The following is a 20,903-nucleotide window of genomic DNA, read 5'->3' on the forward strand; positions in this document are numbered from 1 at the left end:
TCAAAATCCCTCTAAAGAAAAGGACTTTTGGAGTAGTAGGAAAGACTCTAAGACAGAATCAAATCCTGTCACTAGTTTACTTTGTGATCCTCAGGAAATTTAGCTTCCCTGATGGATGTTTTAAAAGAAACACAATAATCACTCTAACTTTAACTAAATAATGGCTAAAGAAAGGCATTCACTAAGTAATAGCTACCATTATATCATTAAATTATGATCCAAAAGCTTTCTTTCACCTCCTAAATTACATTTGCACAAATAAACAATCAGTATAAGATTTTTAAAGTGTAATAATAAGTAGATTCAATTTTCAAAGAAGTTTGCTACATGCCACATCCCCTTTACCTTAGTAAATAAAAATTAATTTAAAAGTAATTAAATATTTTGAGAAATTCTAAAATTTATGAAAGATCTTGTTCAGTTTTATGAACCAGCAATTTTGTAAACTCATTGCATCATGAAAAGATCCCTTCCCAGATTATTAACTAGTTATGAATGTTTTTCTCCTGTTCCAGTTAGAGAAACAAGAATTGCCAATTTCTTAATTGCTAAAATACCAGATTATGTATAATAAATATTTCATATTAACTTTAATGTTTTGTTGTACCTACCTAGATTGTAAAAATGTGAAGGCAGAATATATGAGGAGTCCTATAAAAGTGAAATGATAGTGTTTAAGGCCATGATTTGGCATTAAATTCATATAGGCCTGCTGTTTTTTAACAACTGAAACTTTGTTTGGAAATCAAGATATTCAAGATCTCATTTAAATTTCTATTGAAATTGTTTGTCCTGAGTGAGAGATACATAACATATGTGAAAATCATCATATTATGGGAAGTACTCTTATAAAGACAAGATTATATTCAATACAACATTTGGAGAAATAAGGGAGGTAGCTTAAAAAACAGTGCATGTTTGAAATCCTGTACTTCATTAAGGGTATCAACTCTATTTTTTTAAATTACCATCAATAGTACTAAAGTTTATTTAGAACTTCTCTTTTATATATATATTTCCTTCTGTAAACCTAAAATTTCTTTGAGTTTGCTGTTGTTTTACCTGGGTACGATCCAAAACATCTAGGAAGTGGAAATGCAACTGCAGGAATCCAAGTCTCAATTTTAAATTACTTCTCAAGAAAAAGAAACAAAAAGAATATAGCTGTTACTTATATTTTATTGTTATGTTTAACATTTTAAGTAGAAAAATATGTCATTTTAAAGCTTTATTTTAGTGAACTGAATATCTATCACCAATACAACCTAAGTAGTAATATTAATTGCAGTTTATCAGTGTTCTAGATATTTTTGTTTTCAAACTTCTCTCTCCATAGTTGCATAAAACAAAACTTTCCATTGTTATTGCAGTTAAATATAACTAAGCCTGAGAATACTTTTAAAAGTTGAATAAATTTGGGCATTTAAATAATCTGGTATTTACTGTCCAACTTTGGCCTTTTGAGATACCTCAGTACTTGAAACTCACATTATATTTTCTGTCCAAAAGTGTTAATTCTATTGAATCTTTTTAACATTTATAGAAAAGGACAAACAATTCACCTACCCTGATAAAGTGCATGGTAACTTCCTGAATTCTTTGTATTTAAAATAAAATGCCAACTTTTTTTTGTTAGCCATTGCCAGTTCTAAATTGCATGATTATATATAATGAAAATTTGTACTCTTAATTAGTAGGATCTGTTTTGCTCAAATAAACAACAGTGGAGGAAGTTTTCAACATATTGCACTTGTTACCTATGTAGAAAACAGATTTCACATCAGTGAGAGAAGACACACCAGTACACAAGTTGCTGTGGACTGATTCTTTAGTATTTCTTTAAGCAACACTACTTCATAGTGGGTTTCACAATAGATATGACAAATTTTACCTTTGTTACCCACCCAATTTCTGCCTCTAGGTTGTTTGCAAAAGAAAAGATGCTAAAAAATCAAGGCAATGGAGAGTGTGGTAAGAGGAAGAATTCTTTATGAAGTTTTATGAAGAAATAAGTCTACATGCATATATCTATTTAAAATATGTAAATACTGCATATGCATCTCTGTTAAACATAATGTGTTCAACTAACATTTGCATTTGCATGAATATAAGTTGAAGGCTGCTTCATGGAATGACAAAAATGAATAAAGAAAACAGAAACAGAAAGCTATATAGATAATGCATTAGGTAAGATATTATTGAAAGTAGCATCATGAATCCTTTGCCCACCACTTGTTTGCTTGCTTGTTTTCCAAGATTTGGGGCCTTAGACATCAACCAATTACTAAAAAATGTTTAAGTGTAGGAATTCAGGTATCCAACAACTCTGATTTCAAAACTGTTGCTAGTTTCAGCTTAATGAATTTATCATTTTTAATCAAAAGCATTTCTGGATACTGGCTATGCTGGATTGTGACATGAGTCACTGATATTTGAGTGAGTGAAATGAGCAGAGCACAGATCTCAAAGAAATTGGTCTGAAAGTTGTTATGGAATTATGGCAAAGGATGGGGTGTTCGAAAATCTAGGGGAAAGTATCTCATTTATAAATTGGACCTACTTACCTAAAGTCATTTTTCACATAGAAAGTAAAGAGAGACTTTTTCTTTTCTTAGTCAAACACCTACAAAATAGCAATTAGGGAAAAGAAGGAAAATCAAAGTTTCTTGTTTAGAAATCAGATATTTGAAAGGTGTGCAGATAACATAACTCATATCTTCCTTCTCCCCTGGGTCCTTTTGCTTTTTTAACTAAGTAGTCAATCTGCAAGAAACTGGTTTGAAAATTAGCTCTTCCTCAGGACATTCTTACTTTCTTGTCCAAACATTAATCTTTAGGAACAAGAGATTTAGACTATCTAGGGGTTAGATCTGCAACCTTTAGATTTTGACAGTCAAATGCTAAAGTCTCATTGATATAGGCAAGCGGGGTACTAAAAAAGTGACTCTTCTTAATCATTTTCCCTCTTCTATCTCCCTAGTGTTTCCCTGCTTCTTCACTCTTAGCAGTTCCCTCTGTTTAGCCTAAACAATATATCCTTCACCAGCTCCCAAAAGACTCCCATCCACCCTTGCCTCCGCCACCCCCAACCAAAGTCTCCTGGTCACCTCCAAAGCCTGGAGAAGTGCAATGCACACAATGCCTCTGTTATAGTGCTTGAGCTCAAAACTGGGCATGCTCAGTAGCCAAAGCGTCTTTTTTTTTTCTCGTTTTTTTTTTCTACTTCTTTTTTTCCCTCCCCTTTTAGTTTCAAACCCACCCAGCATTTCTCCCTGTCCCACAGCTCTCTCTCCTCTACCCTTAATCCCTTGTCCCCTGCCTTGAGTTCCTTAATTCCTGCTTAACGCCTTTTAGCTGAAGGCCTGTGGAGTTTTAAAATACATAGAATTATTAAGTCATCTGCTAACCTTGCTAAATAAGCTTACTTTGGGCTAAAGTCTCACACTTTTACCTTAAAGCTTCAGGCCCCTCACGCACAGACAGGTAGGGGGAGTGCGAACACCACTGGATCCAGGAAATTAGTCCCAAGAAGCCTCCATCCAGGATCGCTGGCTACTGAAGTATTCCCAAAGCCCCTGTTCTGTCTGGTGACAATTAGTCAAAGGTACCATAGCCACGATATAAAACCAAAGTACGACTGGTGCTTTTCAATGTCATTGTTGTTGACTCATCCCTCTACTCTGGAATTATTCAATTCCACCTTAGATTTGAAGACTCTAATGTCCGTCTCCTGCCCCAGCCCCCACTCCACCTCCTCAGCCCAGGCTTTCCAAAATTTCTTTTCCATCCTGGATTCTTGTTTGCTCTCTCAGCGGAACACCTCGTGTATGTTTCTCTCTCTCTCTCTCTCTCTCTCTCTCTCTCTCTCTCTCTCTCTCTCTCTCTCTCTCTCTCTCTCTCTCTCTGTGTGTGTGTGTGTGTGTTCGCGAGCGCGTGCGCGCGCTCGTTCCTTTCCTTGTTAGTGTGCCGGAGGAAGAGAACGGACTCGAGTGTGCATTCGTGGTAGGGTGATGGAGGTTAGTGCAACCGCGTTAGGAAACTAGGGTTCCATTGCCTGGGGATCAGGGTCGCTCCTCCTAGGGTATGTTTTAGGCAAAAGACGAGGTGGATGCCGGAAAGAAAGCGTTTTGTCTTTCCCAGTGTGTGCGTAGAAAAGGACTTAAGTGTGGGTTTCTGTTGGAGGGTCAAGGGGTTCAGGAATGAGCCGGGATCGAAGTGGTTCGGGTGTCCGGAGGGAGGGCGGCGTGAGAGCCAGGGGGCGGGGGCGGGGGCGGGGATTCGGCGCGTGTATGTAAAGGTGCAGCCCGTGTGCGAGGGTCTGGGTGCGCGCGCGGTGTCTGGCCGGGTGCGCGCGCGCGCCGCTGCCCGCTTGCTTGCCTGTTAAAGGCTGTTCGGTGGTTTGGACTGGCAAGCGGGCGCCAAGAAGCTGGATCCCAAATATCTTAGAGACCGCCGCGGAAACTGAGGAGTGAGTCGGAACGCGGTGGGCCCTCTACAGGACTTGGGGCTCCAGAGGTGAGTAAATTTCTCGCCCGGACTGCGAGAGCTCCAAGGAAAGGCGTGCAGCCTCTTCCAGGCTGGGCTTGGCATAGTGCATGTGCGCGCGCTCAGAGGGAAGCAGGTATCTTATTATTTTTAGTTGGAGTCGTGTTGGTTTGGGGGGTCCGTTGAGTAGACAAAGTGGACACATTAACAACCCCCCACCCCCAATACAAACACACACACACACACACACACACACACACACACACACACACACACACCTCCCACTTGCCTACCCATGGCTTGATCTCTTGTTCTAGATGACTGAAAGAATCCTGGTGTCCTTAACATCCCTGCCCCTGGAGGAGCCTGGGCAGCAGGAAAAGTGTCCTGGTCTGTGGCACTGTGAGCTGCCGGGGCTGTTGCTGGGCTAGGCTTTGTGCTCAGTGCCCTACTCTCAGGCACTGTGCGGGGACTTGAATGTGGTTTTTCAGGCGGTGGCCGGCGGACTGCTCGGAGACTGCTGGCTCTCAGCAAGATAGGCAATATGCGTGGAAGAGCCTGTGGGTAACTCTGAGAACCCAGCAAAGCCGGACAGCGACACTTTGCTAGGTTTCTAAATGTTGAGCTGATTTCTGCCTGAGTGGGTGAACAGGATCCTATAGCTGGCCTGGCAGGTGGGGGTAGGGGGCAATGCCCTGGCCACAGCTCGAGGGAAAAGAACTATGGAGTCACTCTGGCTGTGTCAAATGGGTCTTTGATGCCCCAGTCCTATACTCCTCCTGCCCTGAACTAGTCATCTCTTCTTCTTACACACCAACTGCACGTCCAGATCTAGAAAGGCCAAAGAAAACTCCAGCAGCTACCCTTGTGGGATGGGAGCACGCGGAGAAATGTGTGCACAGCAGGACTGAAGGCCCCCACGACATCGAGCACAGTACCCCGCCCCCGCCCGTGCCATCCAGCCTGCGACGCTGCTGCTCAGGTCGGGTACCCAGGAGGGGGCTGCGCGCCTACTCTGGGCACCAGGATGCGGCAAAACATTGCGGTACGCGCCAGTGGCCCCTCCATCCTTTGCCTCCAGCTCGAGCTAGCTCTCAATGGGGGCGACAACGGCCGGGCTCTCCACTGTTCTCCCCCACCCTACCCCCACCTCGGTTCCCAGGGAGTGGGTAGCTAAGGTTTCTCATGTCTTCTGCTATGGTGCCACGTCGACTTGCTGACCCCCTTGGCAGTGGTTTGCACTCTGCAGGCTCGCTTTCTCCGCTTGAGCATGGAGCGCTAGGAGCGGCACTCTGGTGGATGATGGGTTTATGATAGGGCATGGTTTGTGCAGTCCTGGGCATCCTAGGGAGCTGAAGGTCTTGCTAGGCGTCACCAAGAGATGGAAATACTGAAATGCAAATCCGACCCTCTTGGAAGCCTGAGAGGTGGTTTGGGATTCCCAAACCATAGTTTGTATGGTTTTTATTTTTGGTGTGCATTTTTGCTGTTTGTCACGATTTTTAGAATATATTAGTGGTATCTCTTTTCCTTATGGTTACTCTTCCTGGCTTCTTTTATTCTATCCTCGCTTTCCACAGTTCTCCAGCTCTCAATATCTATTGCCCTATCACTGCCTGTTGGGCTCTCCTTGGTGGGCTGACTCTGCCTTGCTTGTTTGATCCAGCTGCTTTTGGCTTATTCTGTTTCACTGGAATTTCATTTGGGAACTTCCTAGCTAGTCCTTGTGCCTCCCCCACTCCCTTTGCTTCTTAAAGTAGAAATTACTAATAAGAGGACAGCTTCATATATTTTTCACATCTGTTATGCTTTTGTACTGAATTCTGGTTATTCGGATTTTATTTTGTTTCGTTTTCTTTTCTGTGTTTTGTTTGTTTTTACTTTGGTTGCATTTTGGTTTCTTTGTTTTTGGGTGGGGGTGGTTGGGAACAAGAAATGACTCAACTGAACTAAAATAGCTGTTGAAAGCTACATCAACACAAGGCAAAAAGGACCAAGTGAAATTTTGATTTTACAATTGAAGTTGTTTTGGGTGATGTCATGCTTAAAAATTATGACTTATTTTGCAACGACAGTCATGCTATAACAGTGAATAAAGGAAATGCCCACCTATATGGCAAACAAATAGTGTCTCAGTGATGCTGGCTAGATTCTTAAAATGAAAGCCTTCCTGAATCTTGGCTAATGATTGTCTACCTTGAGTCACATTTGATTTTTACCACTAGCTGATTCCTTGTGAGGAAAAGGAGAAGAAGAAAAAAAGAATTTCTGTGTGACACATTTTTCTTTGTCCCATTTTCTCATTGTTTAGCTATGGAATTTATTTACTTAATTAATATTTGGTGGTGGTCATATGACAATTGCAGCCAGCTTCTTCCCATTCACTACTGGAAATATACACAAGCCTAAAATTGCATTAGTAAAATTGTAAAATGGATACTGTTTGTGTCCCATATGTGTTCCATTAATTTCCTTTCCATGAGGCAGAAACTCTCCCTTCTCTCCCTCCCTTTCTTTTCTCTCTCTCTCTCTCTCTCTCTCTCTCTCTCTCTCTCTCTCTCTCTCTCTCTGTGTGTGTGTGTGTGTGTGTGTGCAGGTTTTTAAGGGGTTGGCTTCAAAGGGTTAATTTTTGAGCCATTAAACTCTTCCAAGAAGTAATTCTTCATTTGTTTACAGGCAGGGACATGGAGTTATCTTTTAGAGAGGGTGTTTTGGAACTGAAATATTTAGAATTGAATATATCTGCTTCTGTCAAGGACTGTGCCCAAGGACTGTGCCCAAGGACTGTGACATGTGGACTCCTCTTCCTCAGCAGTGACAGGCTGTGACCAAAGTGAAGGTGATATGTGTTTAAACAAAGGGGTCTGTAGGGACTGGGTTCAAACTGACAAGTGAAGAACAGGAAAGGACCAGACAGGCAAAAAAGCCTTTTTTTGTGGGTGGAAATGCTGCCTCGAAATCAGCTGAGCAGTGCAAGAATAAGCAGGTCCCTTTTCTGCTTCCAGGGACTCCAAAACAAAAAGCATTTTAACTCTATTTTGGAAATGACAGACAGAAAAGAAGATGCTGTTTATTAATCTGCCAGTTTTCTAGAACCTCATAGGGTCACCTGTGTTTTTGAGAGCATATTGCAGGAGCTAACTGATTCATGGCAATGTGCTTACCTAAGTACCAAAACGCAGGCAAATTTCTTTCCAAGGCACATTCCATGTAGCTCTTTTAACTGTCTTCTTTAAAGGAACCCAGTCCTCCCACTGCCATCCTTCGCTGAAATCTGAGATCAATTATGGTCTCTAACTAGTTTCAGTTTCTAGCAGTAGCCTAGAGAATACATTTAAACCAATTGTGGTATGTTGGTGGTGTAGAGGACATGAAATAAATGATGCTCTACGTATATTCATTTTAGTTGCAAATTGCAAGCTATAGGTTAGTGCTGAAGGGCAAATTTTGGTGGTTCAAGTTAATTCAAAAAATTGAATTTATTAATATGTTAGTATAATTTAAAATCTCTTTTCTTACCATTTGTTGTATATTCTACACATGTACAAATTACAGATATAAAGTATTGTTCAGTGGAGTACAAATCTGGCTTCCTTAAAAAGTACAATGCTAGAGATTATAGCCATGTATTCACAATGAGATAATTTAAACACAAATATATTTTTTCAAAGAATGATCATTGAAAAACTTTTCTTTTTATTTTTTTAGATTATTTCTCTTTATTCAGAAGCATAAATTTGTTTGCTGATTGCAAGAAGATGTTTCTTTGGCTCTTTCTGATTGTGTCAGCCCTGATTTCTTCAACAAATGCTGATTCTGACATATCAGTGGAAATTTGCAATGTGTGTTCCTGCGTGTCAGTAGAGAATGTACTCTATGTCAACTGTGAGAAGGTTTCAGTCTACAGGCCAAACCAGCTGAAACCACCTTGGTCTAATTTTTATCACCTCAATTTCCAAAACAATTTTTTAAATATTCTCTATCCAAATACATTCGTGAATTTTTCACATGCAGTTTCTCTGCATTTGGGAAATAATAAGCTGCAGAACATTGAGGGAGGAGCCTTTCTTGGGCTCAGTGCATTAAAGCAGTTGCACTTGAACAACAATGAATTAAAGATTCTCCGAGCTGACACTTTCCTTGGCATAGAGAACTTGGAGTATCTCCAGGCTGACTACAATTTAATCAAGTATATTGAACGAGGAGCCTTCAATAAGCTGCACAAACTGAAAGTTCTCATTCTTAATGACAATCTGATTTCGTTCCTTCCTGATAATATTTTTCGATTCGCATCTTTAACCCATCTGGATATACGAGGAAACAGAATCCAGAAACTCCCCTATATTGGAGTTCTGGAACACATTGGTCGGATTGTTGAATTGCAGCTGGAAGATAACCCTTGGAACTGTAGCTGTGATTTGTTGCCTCTAAAGGCTTGGTTGGAGAATATGCCATATAACATTTACATAGGAGAAGCTATCTGTGAAACTCCCAGTGACTTGTATGGAAGGCTTTTAAAGGAAACCAACAAGCAAGAATTATGCCCCATGGGCACAGGGAGTGATTTTGACGTTCGCATTCTGCCCCCATCTCAACTGGAAAACGGCTTCACTACTCCAAATGGTCACACTACTCAAACAACCTTGCACAGATTAGTAACCAAACCACCCAAAACAACAAATCCTTCCAAAATCTCTGGAATAGTGGCAGGCAAAGCCCTCTCCAACCGAAATCTCAGTCAAATTGTGTCATATCAAACAAGAGTGCCTCCTCTTACACCTTGTCCGGCACCTTGCTTTTGCAAAACACATCCTTCTGATTTAGGACTGAGTGTGAATTGCCAGGAGAAAAATATACAGTCCATGTCTGAACTGATACCAAAACCTTTAAATGCCAAGAAGTTGCATGTCAATGGCAATAACATCAAAGATGTAGACATTTCAGACTTCACTGAGTTTGAAGGTCTGGATTTGCTCCATTTAGGCAGCAATCAAATCGCAGTGATCAAAGGTGAAGTGTTCCACAATCTTACCAATCTGCGCAGGCTTTATCTCAATGGCAACCAGATCGAAAGGCTGTACCCTGAAATATTTTCAGGCCTTCACAACCTGCAGTATCTGTATTTGGAATACAATTTGATTAAGGAAATCTTAGCAGGCACTTTTGACTCCATGCCCAATTTGCAGCTACTGTACCTGAACAACAATCTCTTAAAAAGCCTGCCAGTTTACATTTTCTCTGGAGCACCCCTTGCTAGACTGAACCTGAGGAACAATAAATTCATGTACTTACCTGTCAGTGGAGTCCTTGATCAGTTGCAGTCTCTTACCCAGATTGATTTGGAGGGAAACCCTTGGGACTGCACTTGTGACTTGGTAGCATTAAAGCTGTGGCTAGAGAAGCTAAATGACGGGATTGTTGTGAAAGAACTGAAATGTGAGACTCCTGTTCAGTTTGCCAACATTGAACTGAAGTCCCTCAAAAATGAAATCTTATGTCCTAAACTCTTAAACAAGCCATCTTCACCATTTACAAGCCCTCCACCTGCAATTACATTCACCACTCCATTGGGTCCCATTCGAAGTCCTCCAGGGGGTCCAGTGCCTCTGTCTATTTTAATCTTAAGTATATTGGTGGTTCTCATTTTAACTGTCTTTGTTGCATTTTGCCTTCTTGTTTTTGTGCTGAGACGCAACAAGAAACCCACAGTAAAGCACGAAGGTCTGGGGAATCCTGAGTGTGGCTCCATGCAACTGCAACTAAGGAAGCATGACCACAAAACCAATAAAAAAGATGGACAGAGCACAGAAGCGTTCATTCCACAAACCATAGAACAGATGAGCAAGAGTCACACCTGTGGCCTGAAAGAGTCTGAAACTGGGTTCATGTTTTCAGATCCTCCGGGACAGAAGGTCATGATGAGAAATGCTGCTGACAAAGACAAAGATTTACTGCATGTAGATACCAGGAAGAGACTGAGCACAATTGATGAACTGGATGAACTATTCCCAAGCAGAGATTCCAATGTGTTTATTCAGAATTTTCTTGAAAGCAAAAAGGAGTATAACAGCATTGGTGTCAGTGGCTTTGAGATTCGCTACCCAGAAAAACAACAAGATAAAAAAAACAAGAAGTCACTGATAGGTGGTAACCACAGCAAAATTGTTGTGGAACAAAGGAAGAGTGAGTATTTTGAACTGAAGGCAAAACTTCAGAGTTCCCCTGACTACCTACAGGTCCTTGAGGAGCAAACAGCTTTGAATAAGATATAGGCCATGTAATCTGACTTCATACAGAGGACATTATTTAATGATGAAAGTGCCTTTTGTTGACTTCTAATTTCCAAATACTATATTATCATTAGGCATAGAGGCAGGTGTTTCCAAGGGTATCTGATTAACTGTAGCCGTAAAGATGTGTCAAGTAGAAGAGAATTTCCTTAATAGATTTTACTACATAAAACCTATACTGTGGAGTCCTGTGGGGATACTGCAAACTCTATTGCCAAAGGGATGCTTTATAAACATAATATACAGAATTTAACCTTAAGAGGCAAATCAGTTTTGTACTCTGATACAAAACCTTCGTCTCTTTGTGCTTTGTAAAGCAAACTCAAGAAAACTGGTACCAGTGTTTGTACCTCAGCTGGGTCCTTCATCTTGCACGTAGATTAAGTTGGTGAAACTGGAATAACCCTTCTTGATTTGTGGCATTGTAACAACTCTGTGTAAAGATTACCTGAAAAGTGTACAAAACAAGCATGCAAAGAGAGAACATTTGATAGTATTTGTAAATTGGTAAAATATATGGCCTGCATCTTGAAACTGCTGGATTTATAATGTTAAATTGTGCAAATACTTGTTTAAAATATATCATGCATTACATAACTATAAAATAAATTTGAACACTTTAAATATTACCTGTCTATACATAAAATCCTAAAGGAGAAAAAAATCAGTGTGAGTTGCATAGCATTTGTGGTGATCTACAGAAAAATGTAATGTTTATCAGAATTAAACATGGCTCAAATTAAACTAGAGTTTGTTCTCAGTTATGTCAAATACCCACAATCCTTAAAGGTTGTCCCAAATTAGCAAAGTGCTTACCATGTGAGCGCACCCAAAGCTATTTTTGTAACATAATTCATATTTATGAAGTACTTTATATACTAAATAGGAAAACATGTACTCCTTAATATGTATTTAATATGTCCGACTTATATTCCTGATCACAACAAATTTATCAGTAAGTATAAATTGAGATAAGAAAAAAACATTGAAATGAAGCTGAAGCTAATGTGTACAGAAATATTCTGGACTCTCTGATCAGGTGTAATTTAAAAGTAGAAAAAAATATGAAAAATACCCATAAAAATTAAAAAAAATCTGTGCTATTCTTGTGAATTTAACGTATTATCTTCAGATTTGTTATCAACTGTGCATTTTAAAATAGGCTCCTTAGTTTTATAGTAATGTGTCTGGGGCTGTTATTTGCCATCAATTGTCTTGCTTTTCAGGATTCTATGAGCTTAATTCAAATAGTTTTAATTACAATATTTAACAAAATAATGACTAAGGTTAATATATCTTGTATGCATCAATATCCTGTTCTTTCATCATTCTGACTACTATCAGATAATCTAGTAGAACTGTAAACATCACAGCAAATCTTGGCTATCAAAGCCACAGTGTAAAATGCTTTCACTGGACTCAGATGAATTCATGATCTACAACTAACTACAGCTGATATGCCCCTGTGTTTGTGTGTGCTGTTAAGTTCTAGATCAAAATTGATCAAATGAATGAAGTGTTTGATAATTTGTTGATATCTGAATATATTTAATATCTCTGATTAGAAAATCAATATTCAGAAACTCATTGCCTTTTTCTTTTTGTCCAGTTTTGTGTGTGTGTGTGTGTATGTGTGTGTGTGTTGTGGTGTGATTAATTATTGTATTAATCAGTAAGGTAGCCAAGAAAGCAAACAGGTATTCTTTATGAATTTCAAGTGGCAGATATTTTGGTGTAGCTTCTAAAAGGATATTGCAGTTAAAGTTGTAACAACAATCCCTTTATTAAATACTAATTTCAAGATTTTATTTGTTGGTTCAAATTTTTTTAAAGAAAATCTGACATTATTACAAGTGTGTGTGTGTGAGTGTGTGTGTGTGTGTGTGTGTGTGTGTGTGTGTATGAGAGTGCACGCATGTGTGTTTGGGTGTATATTCATATATATAGATAATTTGGAGTTTTTTTAGATAGAAAGTAAAATCTCCCTATGTATGTGCTGGTGCTCTTAAAACTTTAATGTGTAATTTTCAGTTTCATGACAATCTGTGAAACTTTCTATAAATATAAGTACATCCAAACAAATAATTGCTTTCTGATCTTGAAAGAAAAGAAGTGCATTCAAATGCTAATTTTCATCTGCAGTTTCATAAGGACATTTAATATGCCATTACCATGCATGCATGCATCCATGGATTAAAGGGCTCCTAATGCACACTGACAAGATAAAGATACGAAGGCTTCCAACAAAGTGTTTTTGTTTATCCTGTCAATAAAGTGTGAATTCAGAAATTTTAAATGGACACTGATAGAAGGAACCAGTAAGCTCTATGCATAATCTGGGACTAATAGATTGTTGGGATCATGCCTTTTTATTCAGTGTGATGATGCTTGGACGATGTTTCAAGGTTTCTGCAGAATTGTCAGCGGCAAGAGTACCTACCACCATCTCAAAACTTGCTGTAGTATATCAGCTATTTCACACTCTACTGCTGAAAGCTATAAATGTTCAAAAACTTTTAAGAAAAAAGAGTAATTTAACTGTATGTGCTTATTTGGAGGTTCTACTTGTAAATGGAAATTAATGAAGTCTTGGTTAAGGCTAATATGCTTTCCTTAACTAAAGTCATTGTGCCTACATTATACAGTGTATGCTATTTTGCACCTGTCTATCATTAGTTCTTGTATTATTTATGGTACTGTAGTTACAAATAAATTCTTAGTTGAGTACAAGAGCAGTTTAAATACTGTATCTGTGTTTTTTGGCTTCAGCTATATTATTGATGTTAGTTTAACTCTTTGAGATATGATATGTACATGGTAAAACATTTTTTTAGTAGACTTTGATTCAAATCTTAAAAAGCCAAGAAGTGATCATCTCTAATGTGATATAACACATGATGGTCTTCTTGGCATTGTATTCTTGTGTATGAACTGTGTTAGAACAGTTGCAGAGAAAACTAGATCTTATGAAATCAGTGAAGGGGTGAGATAATATATTGTGTCCGTGTAATATAAATCAAGTTTTAAATTATTTTTTTATGAAATCAATAAAATGATTCAATTCTTTAAAAGTAAATCTTTGTGTAATTTTATGAGAAAGCAGCTATTAAAGTACAGTGATTTAATATATATGAGGCAATTTATATCCTATACTTAGTTTTCCATTCTAAATAACTTTATCAACAAATATGTTAATTGAAAAATTATTACTGACTATTACCATTTGTTGCTTTTCATAAACATTTAGTTTTGTATGCCATAAAGAAACAAAAATATTAAAGAACATACATGGCCTCATGAGTAATGCCACAGGTATTTCAGAAATATCAAAATCAATCTAGAAACGTATGGTAATAATATTTATCTATAATATCATTTGCATGACTTACATGGATAGTTTACGAAATGAGCACAGTGATATTTTCTTTCATCTTTCATTTTTTCTTAATTTTTTCTCATCATTGCATCCAAAGAGTTAGGAAGAAAATATATTAAGAATGTATTAATAGTTACTATTTTGAAATAAAATAGAATATGTATTATATTGTTTTTACCCTGGTTCAATTATTTCTATTTTAGATTAATAAAAAACAGGTAATGCTATAAAAATCTAATGTAAATCACAGCAAAGAACAGTTCTAATGAATTTTATTTGCTTTGAATTACACCAAAGTATTAGAATTTATTAAATGTCATTTTTCTGGAACCGTTAAGAAAACTGTTTGGTACAAATTTATTTCTGAATCCACTGTTTGTTAAGTATATTTATTTTTTCATTGTTTTTCAGAAAAAATAAATAAAACAGTCACCAAACTGATTATATAACTCAAATTTAAGGGTATATATATATATATATATATATATATATATATATATATATATCTTTATAATACTGTTTACACTCAACTTAATTTTTAAGCCTCTGTTAAAAGATTATTTTCTTTATAAATGTAGTTTCAATCTGTATTCCTTTGTAGTGGCAGTCCCATAGAGAACAATTGTCAAACAATATCAAAATCAACATACTCTGATCCTTTTGTATTCTCAACATTTAGAGTCCAACATAACTTCAAACAGGCAAATATTTGTATACAATCTGAACTCAAATATTTTCACAGAAACTTCAGATTCCATAGCAAACTTGAATAATTTCAAGTTGCTTACACACTTAATGACTATTTTTAACTTAGCTTCTTTTAAGGTAACCAAAAATATCAGTCAATTACTTGTTATATTTTCTGTGGTTGAAAAAAATGAACTAATTGCATTATTGTTAAATTGAGAGCAGAAAAAATATCGAAAGACTGCATATGCCATAAGGTGATTTTAAATCATGTATTCTTAAGCTAATTGAAAAAAAAGAGTGCACAGAAGTATAAAATGAGATTTCTGTGGCTTTATAACTATACATAAACTATGCTGGAAATTGGCACAATATAGATAGGAAGCACAAGGTTCTCAACCACTCCAGTATGTAGACAAGTGACATCAAGTCAAGAGCCATACTCATGTTCAGTTTTCATTCAATTAGTTACGGGTCAGATTAACTGAACTGAACTGTTGGCAGTGTCCCTTACTAGGAATACTTTCAAGTTATACTGACAATTGTTATCTATCAATTGCAGATTTCTAGGGGTTCTGTTTTTTTTTTAAATTGAAACCAAATCGGAGATTAAATGAACCTAAATAACTTATTTGTTTTTTTACAAAAACTACATGTAGTGTAAATTTTAATTTAATTTATTGTATTATTTTCTTTATTCTATTTAGTTTCTAATGATTTATAAAATATCATTGGAGAAGGGAAAATTAAAGAAATTGGCTCTACTATCTTTTATATGAAATACTATGATATTCTATAATTTTGCAAATCTTTTTTATTTTGTTGTTCTTATATTTACACAGGGGAAATACATTGAAGATCTGAGGCAATTGAATACTTTGGGTCCAGAATATATGACACTGGGAATATAAAAGATCTGAGTTCCACATTGCTTGGTAATTACAAATTAGAATTACAAAAGAACCCAGAACCAAGAGATTACAAGTAAATATTCCACTATAGTTTGCTTTCGTAGACATTGCTTGCACATAATCACAAATTCTAGCCATTCTAATATTATGATATAATGGAAAATTGCTTTGAAATTTATGAATGAAGTTCTTAGAGAGCTAATGGGAGTATGTAATGAATAAATACCTGTCTTTACTTTTAAATTGGCTATAGAGAGGCAAGGAAGTCTTTTAGAGTACCTGAACAATGTATTTCTCTCAGTTGGGAACTCACAAATAAATTGTATCAAATGCTGTTGGTAAACATCCAAGGAAACCATTTTGTGCAGTTGATATTAATTATTGAAACATTTAAGAATTGCATTAAGCATTGTCCTCCTTACAAAGAAATTTCAATGTATATTTACATCATTGTTTTATGTGAACTGAATTATTATGTTAAATTCTGGAGTTGGTATGGAGTAACTTTAATGCTGTTTTCATGAATAAAAGTCTTTTCTTATAGGTCATATGTGTAGCCATTCAGTGTTTTTATTAGTCTGATTTTTGCCAAGCTCATGTACAAAGAGAAATGCAGTTAATTTGCTATTTACTTGGTATGGTTACCCTATTATTTTATATAATTATGAAAGTTATATCTGTACATATGCACATGCACACAAAAAATAATACACACACTGAATGATACACAAATATTAGTTGTTAAATATTGAAATGTTCCTGACTTTTTTAAATTTTACAGATTACATAATTATTTCATCTTCATTGATAACGTTGTTTTCACTTTAAATTGAAACATAACCATTGTATAGTATATAGTAGTAATTGGACTGAGCTTATCACCTTGGTTTTCATTCACACAATTGTCAAGTGATTTGATTTTTGATTTTCCTCGTTGATTCAATTTCTCATTTGGCTCATAATTTGTATGCTTATTAAATGAATATCACGTGCTATTCACAGAACATCAGCCATGATGCAAATCAAGCTTGCTACAAGATGTATAAACAAGCTCAGAGAAGCATGTGGATACTATGTATATAGAATAATCTATAAAAAAACAGGGAATTCTTTGGTGAGATTTGTGATTAAAAATTACTAGAACATGCAAATCTATGTTAAAAGAAGGACAATTTGGTTGAAACTGGAGACTAGAGATCAGATAGGACAATAAGGTCAAAGGAGTATTCACAAAAACAGATATCAGATCTCAAAACCTAATTGCTGAAAAGTCTTCCTGGTAAAAATATACCAAATGTTAAACTCATTTTGTTTACTTTAACTGTGATTTATTTCTTTTAAATTAGTATAAAATCCAAGCAGTTCCAAAACAGCAATCCTAATTATCCTTTTTCAGGTAAAATAGTAAAATAAAACATATCCCTTGGATGATACATTTTTTGCTGTTGTTGACAAATTTTATGGATTGATGTTAAAGCCTTCTGATTTGGTATTTCTATTAAATAATTGTAAGCAATACTTTTGTTTAATAGAAATAGATAAAGCATACATATTATACCTAAGACTATTTTAGGCACTCAAATAGTTTGTTATAAATGTTTAAGTTCCAATGGCACAATAAAATGTTGCAAGATTTTCTGATTTGTTTTCAGAAAATTTACTTCAGTAGAAAATATCAAGTGCCTATTTCAGAAACCATTTCCTGCATGGATCCCCAGGAAATCATGTATCTGCCATGGATCCCTTTGCTCCATAGCAGGATATGCCATCTTTGCCAAGTCCTCCCTGCTGAAAATTATTCTCTTCTGCTGTTATGAACAGCCATCACTATCTATGGCACCTACTAGCTTAGGGAGTTTTTTTTTCTAGTGGTAATATATATGTAGCTATAAGATTCTGGGGCTAAGCATCAATTTGGCAGCATAAGATTATGAGACCCAAGAGTTTTGTGTATATTCCACACTGAATCTTTCTTTTTGTTCATCAGTTATCCTCCTTCACACAGGAACTGCTTGTTATTTTATTCAATACTATTCTTCAAAGTAGAAACTACTCTTCACTCTGGAAGCACACTTATTTATAAGAAAGAATCCTCACACTTTGCATTACCAGTTTCCTCTTATAAGTTCTAGAAATACAGAAAATTCAGTGCATTAAATCTTGCTGAAACAAAAAAATAATTATAAGAAGACAGAGTTAGCAGCAGAAAATTCAACTTTTGCAAGATGTTTTTGGTTAAGACAGAATCTGAACAATCACTTTGCACTCTGAAACCCCCTACTTTAATTACAAAAGTACACTATTGCTGACCTGTTGGTAAGGTTGTCACATGGTTGCCACAAACATGGCTATTATTTTCTCCTTACACACAGTACTTCAAAAAATATTCTTTTTTTGGTTAGATTTGGTACAACTACTGAAATGCTGCTGCATCAATTCTTACCATGGAAATTCACGAATCCTTATTTTCAGTAAGTAAGCAGTTGCATAGAAATGTGTATTGGAAACTGAATAAAACGATCAAAATTAAGAAGTCAGTCAGTGCATACTTAAGAAAAGAAGGTATTAAGAGAATCAAAGGGAAGCATTTAATTAAAAATTATATCTAGGTCCACCAATCTCCCTTTGAATTTGTCAATTTTTTCCATAGAATCAATTATGTGTATTATAAAGAAGTAATGCTTAGCCTGTAGGCAACATTTTCAATCTCTATTTTCTATTCCAGATGCCTATACCATGCCACAAATCCAACTGTGTGATCACAGGCTTGATTATTTAATCCCAAATGCGTATATGAATTCAGATTGTCATCTGAATAGAAATATATATCTAAAAAGGTTGGCCTTTCACAAGAATCTTGCTATACCTGGCTAAGACTACACTAAAGTCTTTGAAACAGCATACTCTTCATCACAATAAGGGTAGACCAAGTAAATATTTGTGAATAGACATCTTCCCTGTTAAGGATCATCAAAAGAAGATGATTTGATCCCTATCTCTTCAAAAAAGGATTGAGCAGGAGCATGGCTTACACAAGGTCACATGATCTATCATTGCCACCCTGGTCTAGGATCTCTTGATACACAGGATAATATTTTTATTGTACTGTTTTGTTTTATTTTGAAATTCCAGAGAACCTGTGAGAATCTATGGGTAAGGCTAAACAAGAAAATCCGTTGAGGCACAACTGTAATTTTCATAGGGTTCCGCAGCAGCCTGCAACTAGAAAATACTAGCTATAGGACCTGGACTTCTTTATCCTCAGTGTCCAAGGTGAGAATGGTCCAGAAAAGAAAAATGAAAGCTATGTAAAAGCAATCATTTCCATATAGGTTTGCACTAAATGATCTTGGAAGACGTATCTGTCAAAAGTTTCTGGAGTACACACCAGTACAATTCAAGTCAAAATTATTAAGCAAAATTATCCTGGGCAATCAAAAACTGGATCTATTTTAGTTTATTAGTAAACAATACCTTCTATGCACTGATCAATGTCAATCAATAATCAGAAAATGCTATTTTTATATTAAGCATTATGTTTATTAGCTATAAAATTCAATAACTCTTTTAATCACCAATCCTTTTATTTTGAGTGGAACATTTTACAAAGGAAAAATAGCTTTCTCCATCCACTGCACTGAAGATGGCATTATAGTACCAGTATCAGGGATGTGCTTGTATTTATTATTTCAATCCAAAAATTCAATTTTTAGCTGTACTTTTGAGGTAATAAATGAAGCACAAAGTTTGGTATCATTGTATCCTCTTTGATAATTTATTTGGGTCATTTTTTAAAATTTACAGTTAATTTGATGCAATTGTAATTTATTCCAGTGAATTATAGTTGTTGTAGTTTAGGTTGTAGATCAACAGAAAATACTAGAAACAAGTGAAAATTATCTTCACTATAAAAAGATGTACTCATTAATATTCATTACAATTTAATTTACTGAAATAGAAAGTTATCTTTAAAAGAAGAGGAAAAATATATCTTCATATTTTAAGGATTTTGATTCTTCAGTCTTTCTATGTTTTTTTTTAAAATTTGGGGAGCATTGTGTGATGGCTGTTAATGCAATTATGATTTTGTTTTAGTTCAATACTATTAGTGAGAAACTCATCAAAGGTAACTATACCATAGTCCCTGGGCTTCTTTAATTACAAAATCTATTCTTTCAGGTACTGGTAACTCATTCAAAATTTACAGACTTATGCCTTGAACTCCTGTTTCACTTCTATTAGTCACAGTGTTAAATAAATAAATAACCTTTGCCTAATTAATTTTGCATTGAACTTAAGAAAAATAGAGAGAAATAAAAATACTTCTCTCAATTCAAGCACTAACATGTTTAAATGTTGATGAGGGCAGGACGTATTGACCCTGTACCTTTTTTCTCTCAATATCATGTTGCCCTAATGTTACTAAGACTTCACCCTGCACTGGAAGTCCCACAACACCTCACTCAACACCTTCTTGATGACAGCATTCATGTACTGTCATTCATACTAAAACTTTTAATGTTTAAAAGTGTTTTTTCTATATTAGTGTATTTTCCTAATTCACAGCCAGATGCCAGATTTACAATCATTTTAAAAGACAATGTCAAGAGGTAGGAAAAAAGAGTGCACTAATCAAACAGATGATAATATTTCAGGCATATGACAGACCAGGCCTTTCTTAGATTCCTTTATCATTATCACATGTCAAGCTAATACAGCTCAGATCAGTAGTAAGTGAGATGGACGTAAGTATACTGTCAAGAAGTCATAAGTGAGACTGTTTTAAACACTTTTCTTTAATTCAGTCTAATTCACTATCAGACTGGAACAAAGGAGCAGGGTCAGCCACTTAAAGATCTTCCTTGGAAATGGCATTCAAATTAAAATACTGAGAAGTTCATATTAGTTGTTGAACACAGGTTAGAGGGGATATATGAGGCTAAGGGAACAATATGAGCTATGGCACCAATATGGTGAGGAAAGTAACAGCTGAAGTTAGAAATAGTAGACATTTCTAACTATAGGTTGACATTTTTTCAAAGTACCAGAGAGCAAATATTAGAGGATTCAGCATCCATGGTATCTTCATTACAAGTAACTGATTATCCTCTTGTAGGATAAAAAAGAGGGATACAATAAGTAAACTTATTGATG

The 20,903-nt window shown here is 36.0% G+C and overlaps 1 protein-coding gene across 3 annotated transcripts; it reads left to right on the top strand.

Moving 5' to 3' along the window:
• The first annotated feature begins 3,949 nt into the window (after positions 1-3,949).
• Slitrk4 (SLIT and NTRK like family member 4) lies at positions 3,950-16,297 on the top strand. 3 transcript variants are annotated; one of them, XM_087902587.1, is made up of 3 exons: positions 4,357-4,515; positions 7,242-7,324; positions 8,194-16,297. In XM_087902587.1, the coding sequence occupies exon 3, from the start codon at positions 8,244-8,246 to the stop codon at positions 10,755-10,757; it is 2,514 nt and encodes an 837-aa protein (XP_087758713.1). In that variant the 5' UTR covers positions 4,357-4,515; positions 7,242-7,324; positions 8,194-8,243; the 3' UTR covers positions 10,758-16,297. The 3 variants fall into 3 exon arrangements, with proteins under 3 accessions (XP_087758714.1, XP_087758713.1, XP_087758712.1); XM_087902588.1 differs by lacking the exons at positions 4,357-4,515; positions 7,242-7,324 and adding an exon at positions 3,950-4,016; XM_087902586.1 differs by lacking the exon at positions 7,242-7,324.
• The last annotated feature ends 4,606 nt before the right edge of the window (positions 16,298-20,903 follow it).

This window comes from Myodes glareolus, chromosome X, assembly GCF_982192425.1.
Source record: "Myodes glareolus chromosome X, mMyoGla1.1, whole genome shotgun sequence".
In the NCBI taxonomy this organism is placed as follows: domain Eukaryota; kingdom Metazoa; phylum Chordata; class Mammalia; order Rodentia; family Cricetidae; genus Myodes; species Myodes glareolus.

What these genes read in the sequence shown, in the direction of transcription:
- Slitrk4 (XM_087902588.1), top strand. Translation starts at nt 8,244, where the DNA reads ATGTTTCTTTGGCTCTTTCTGATTGTGTCAGCCCTGATTTCTTCAACA.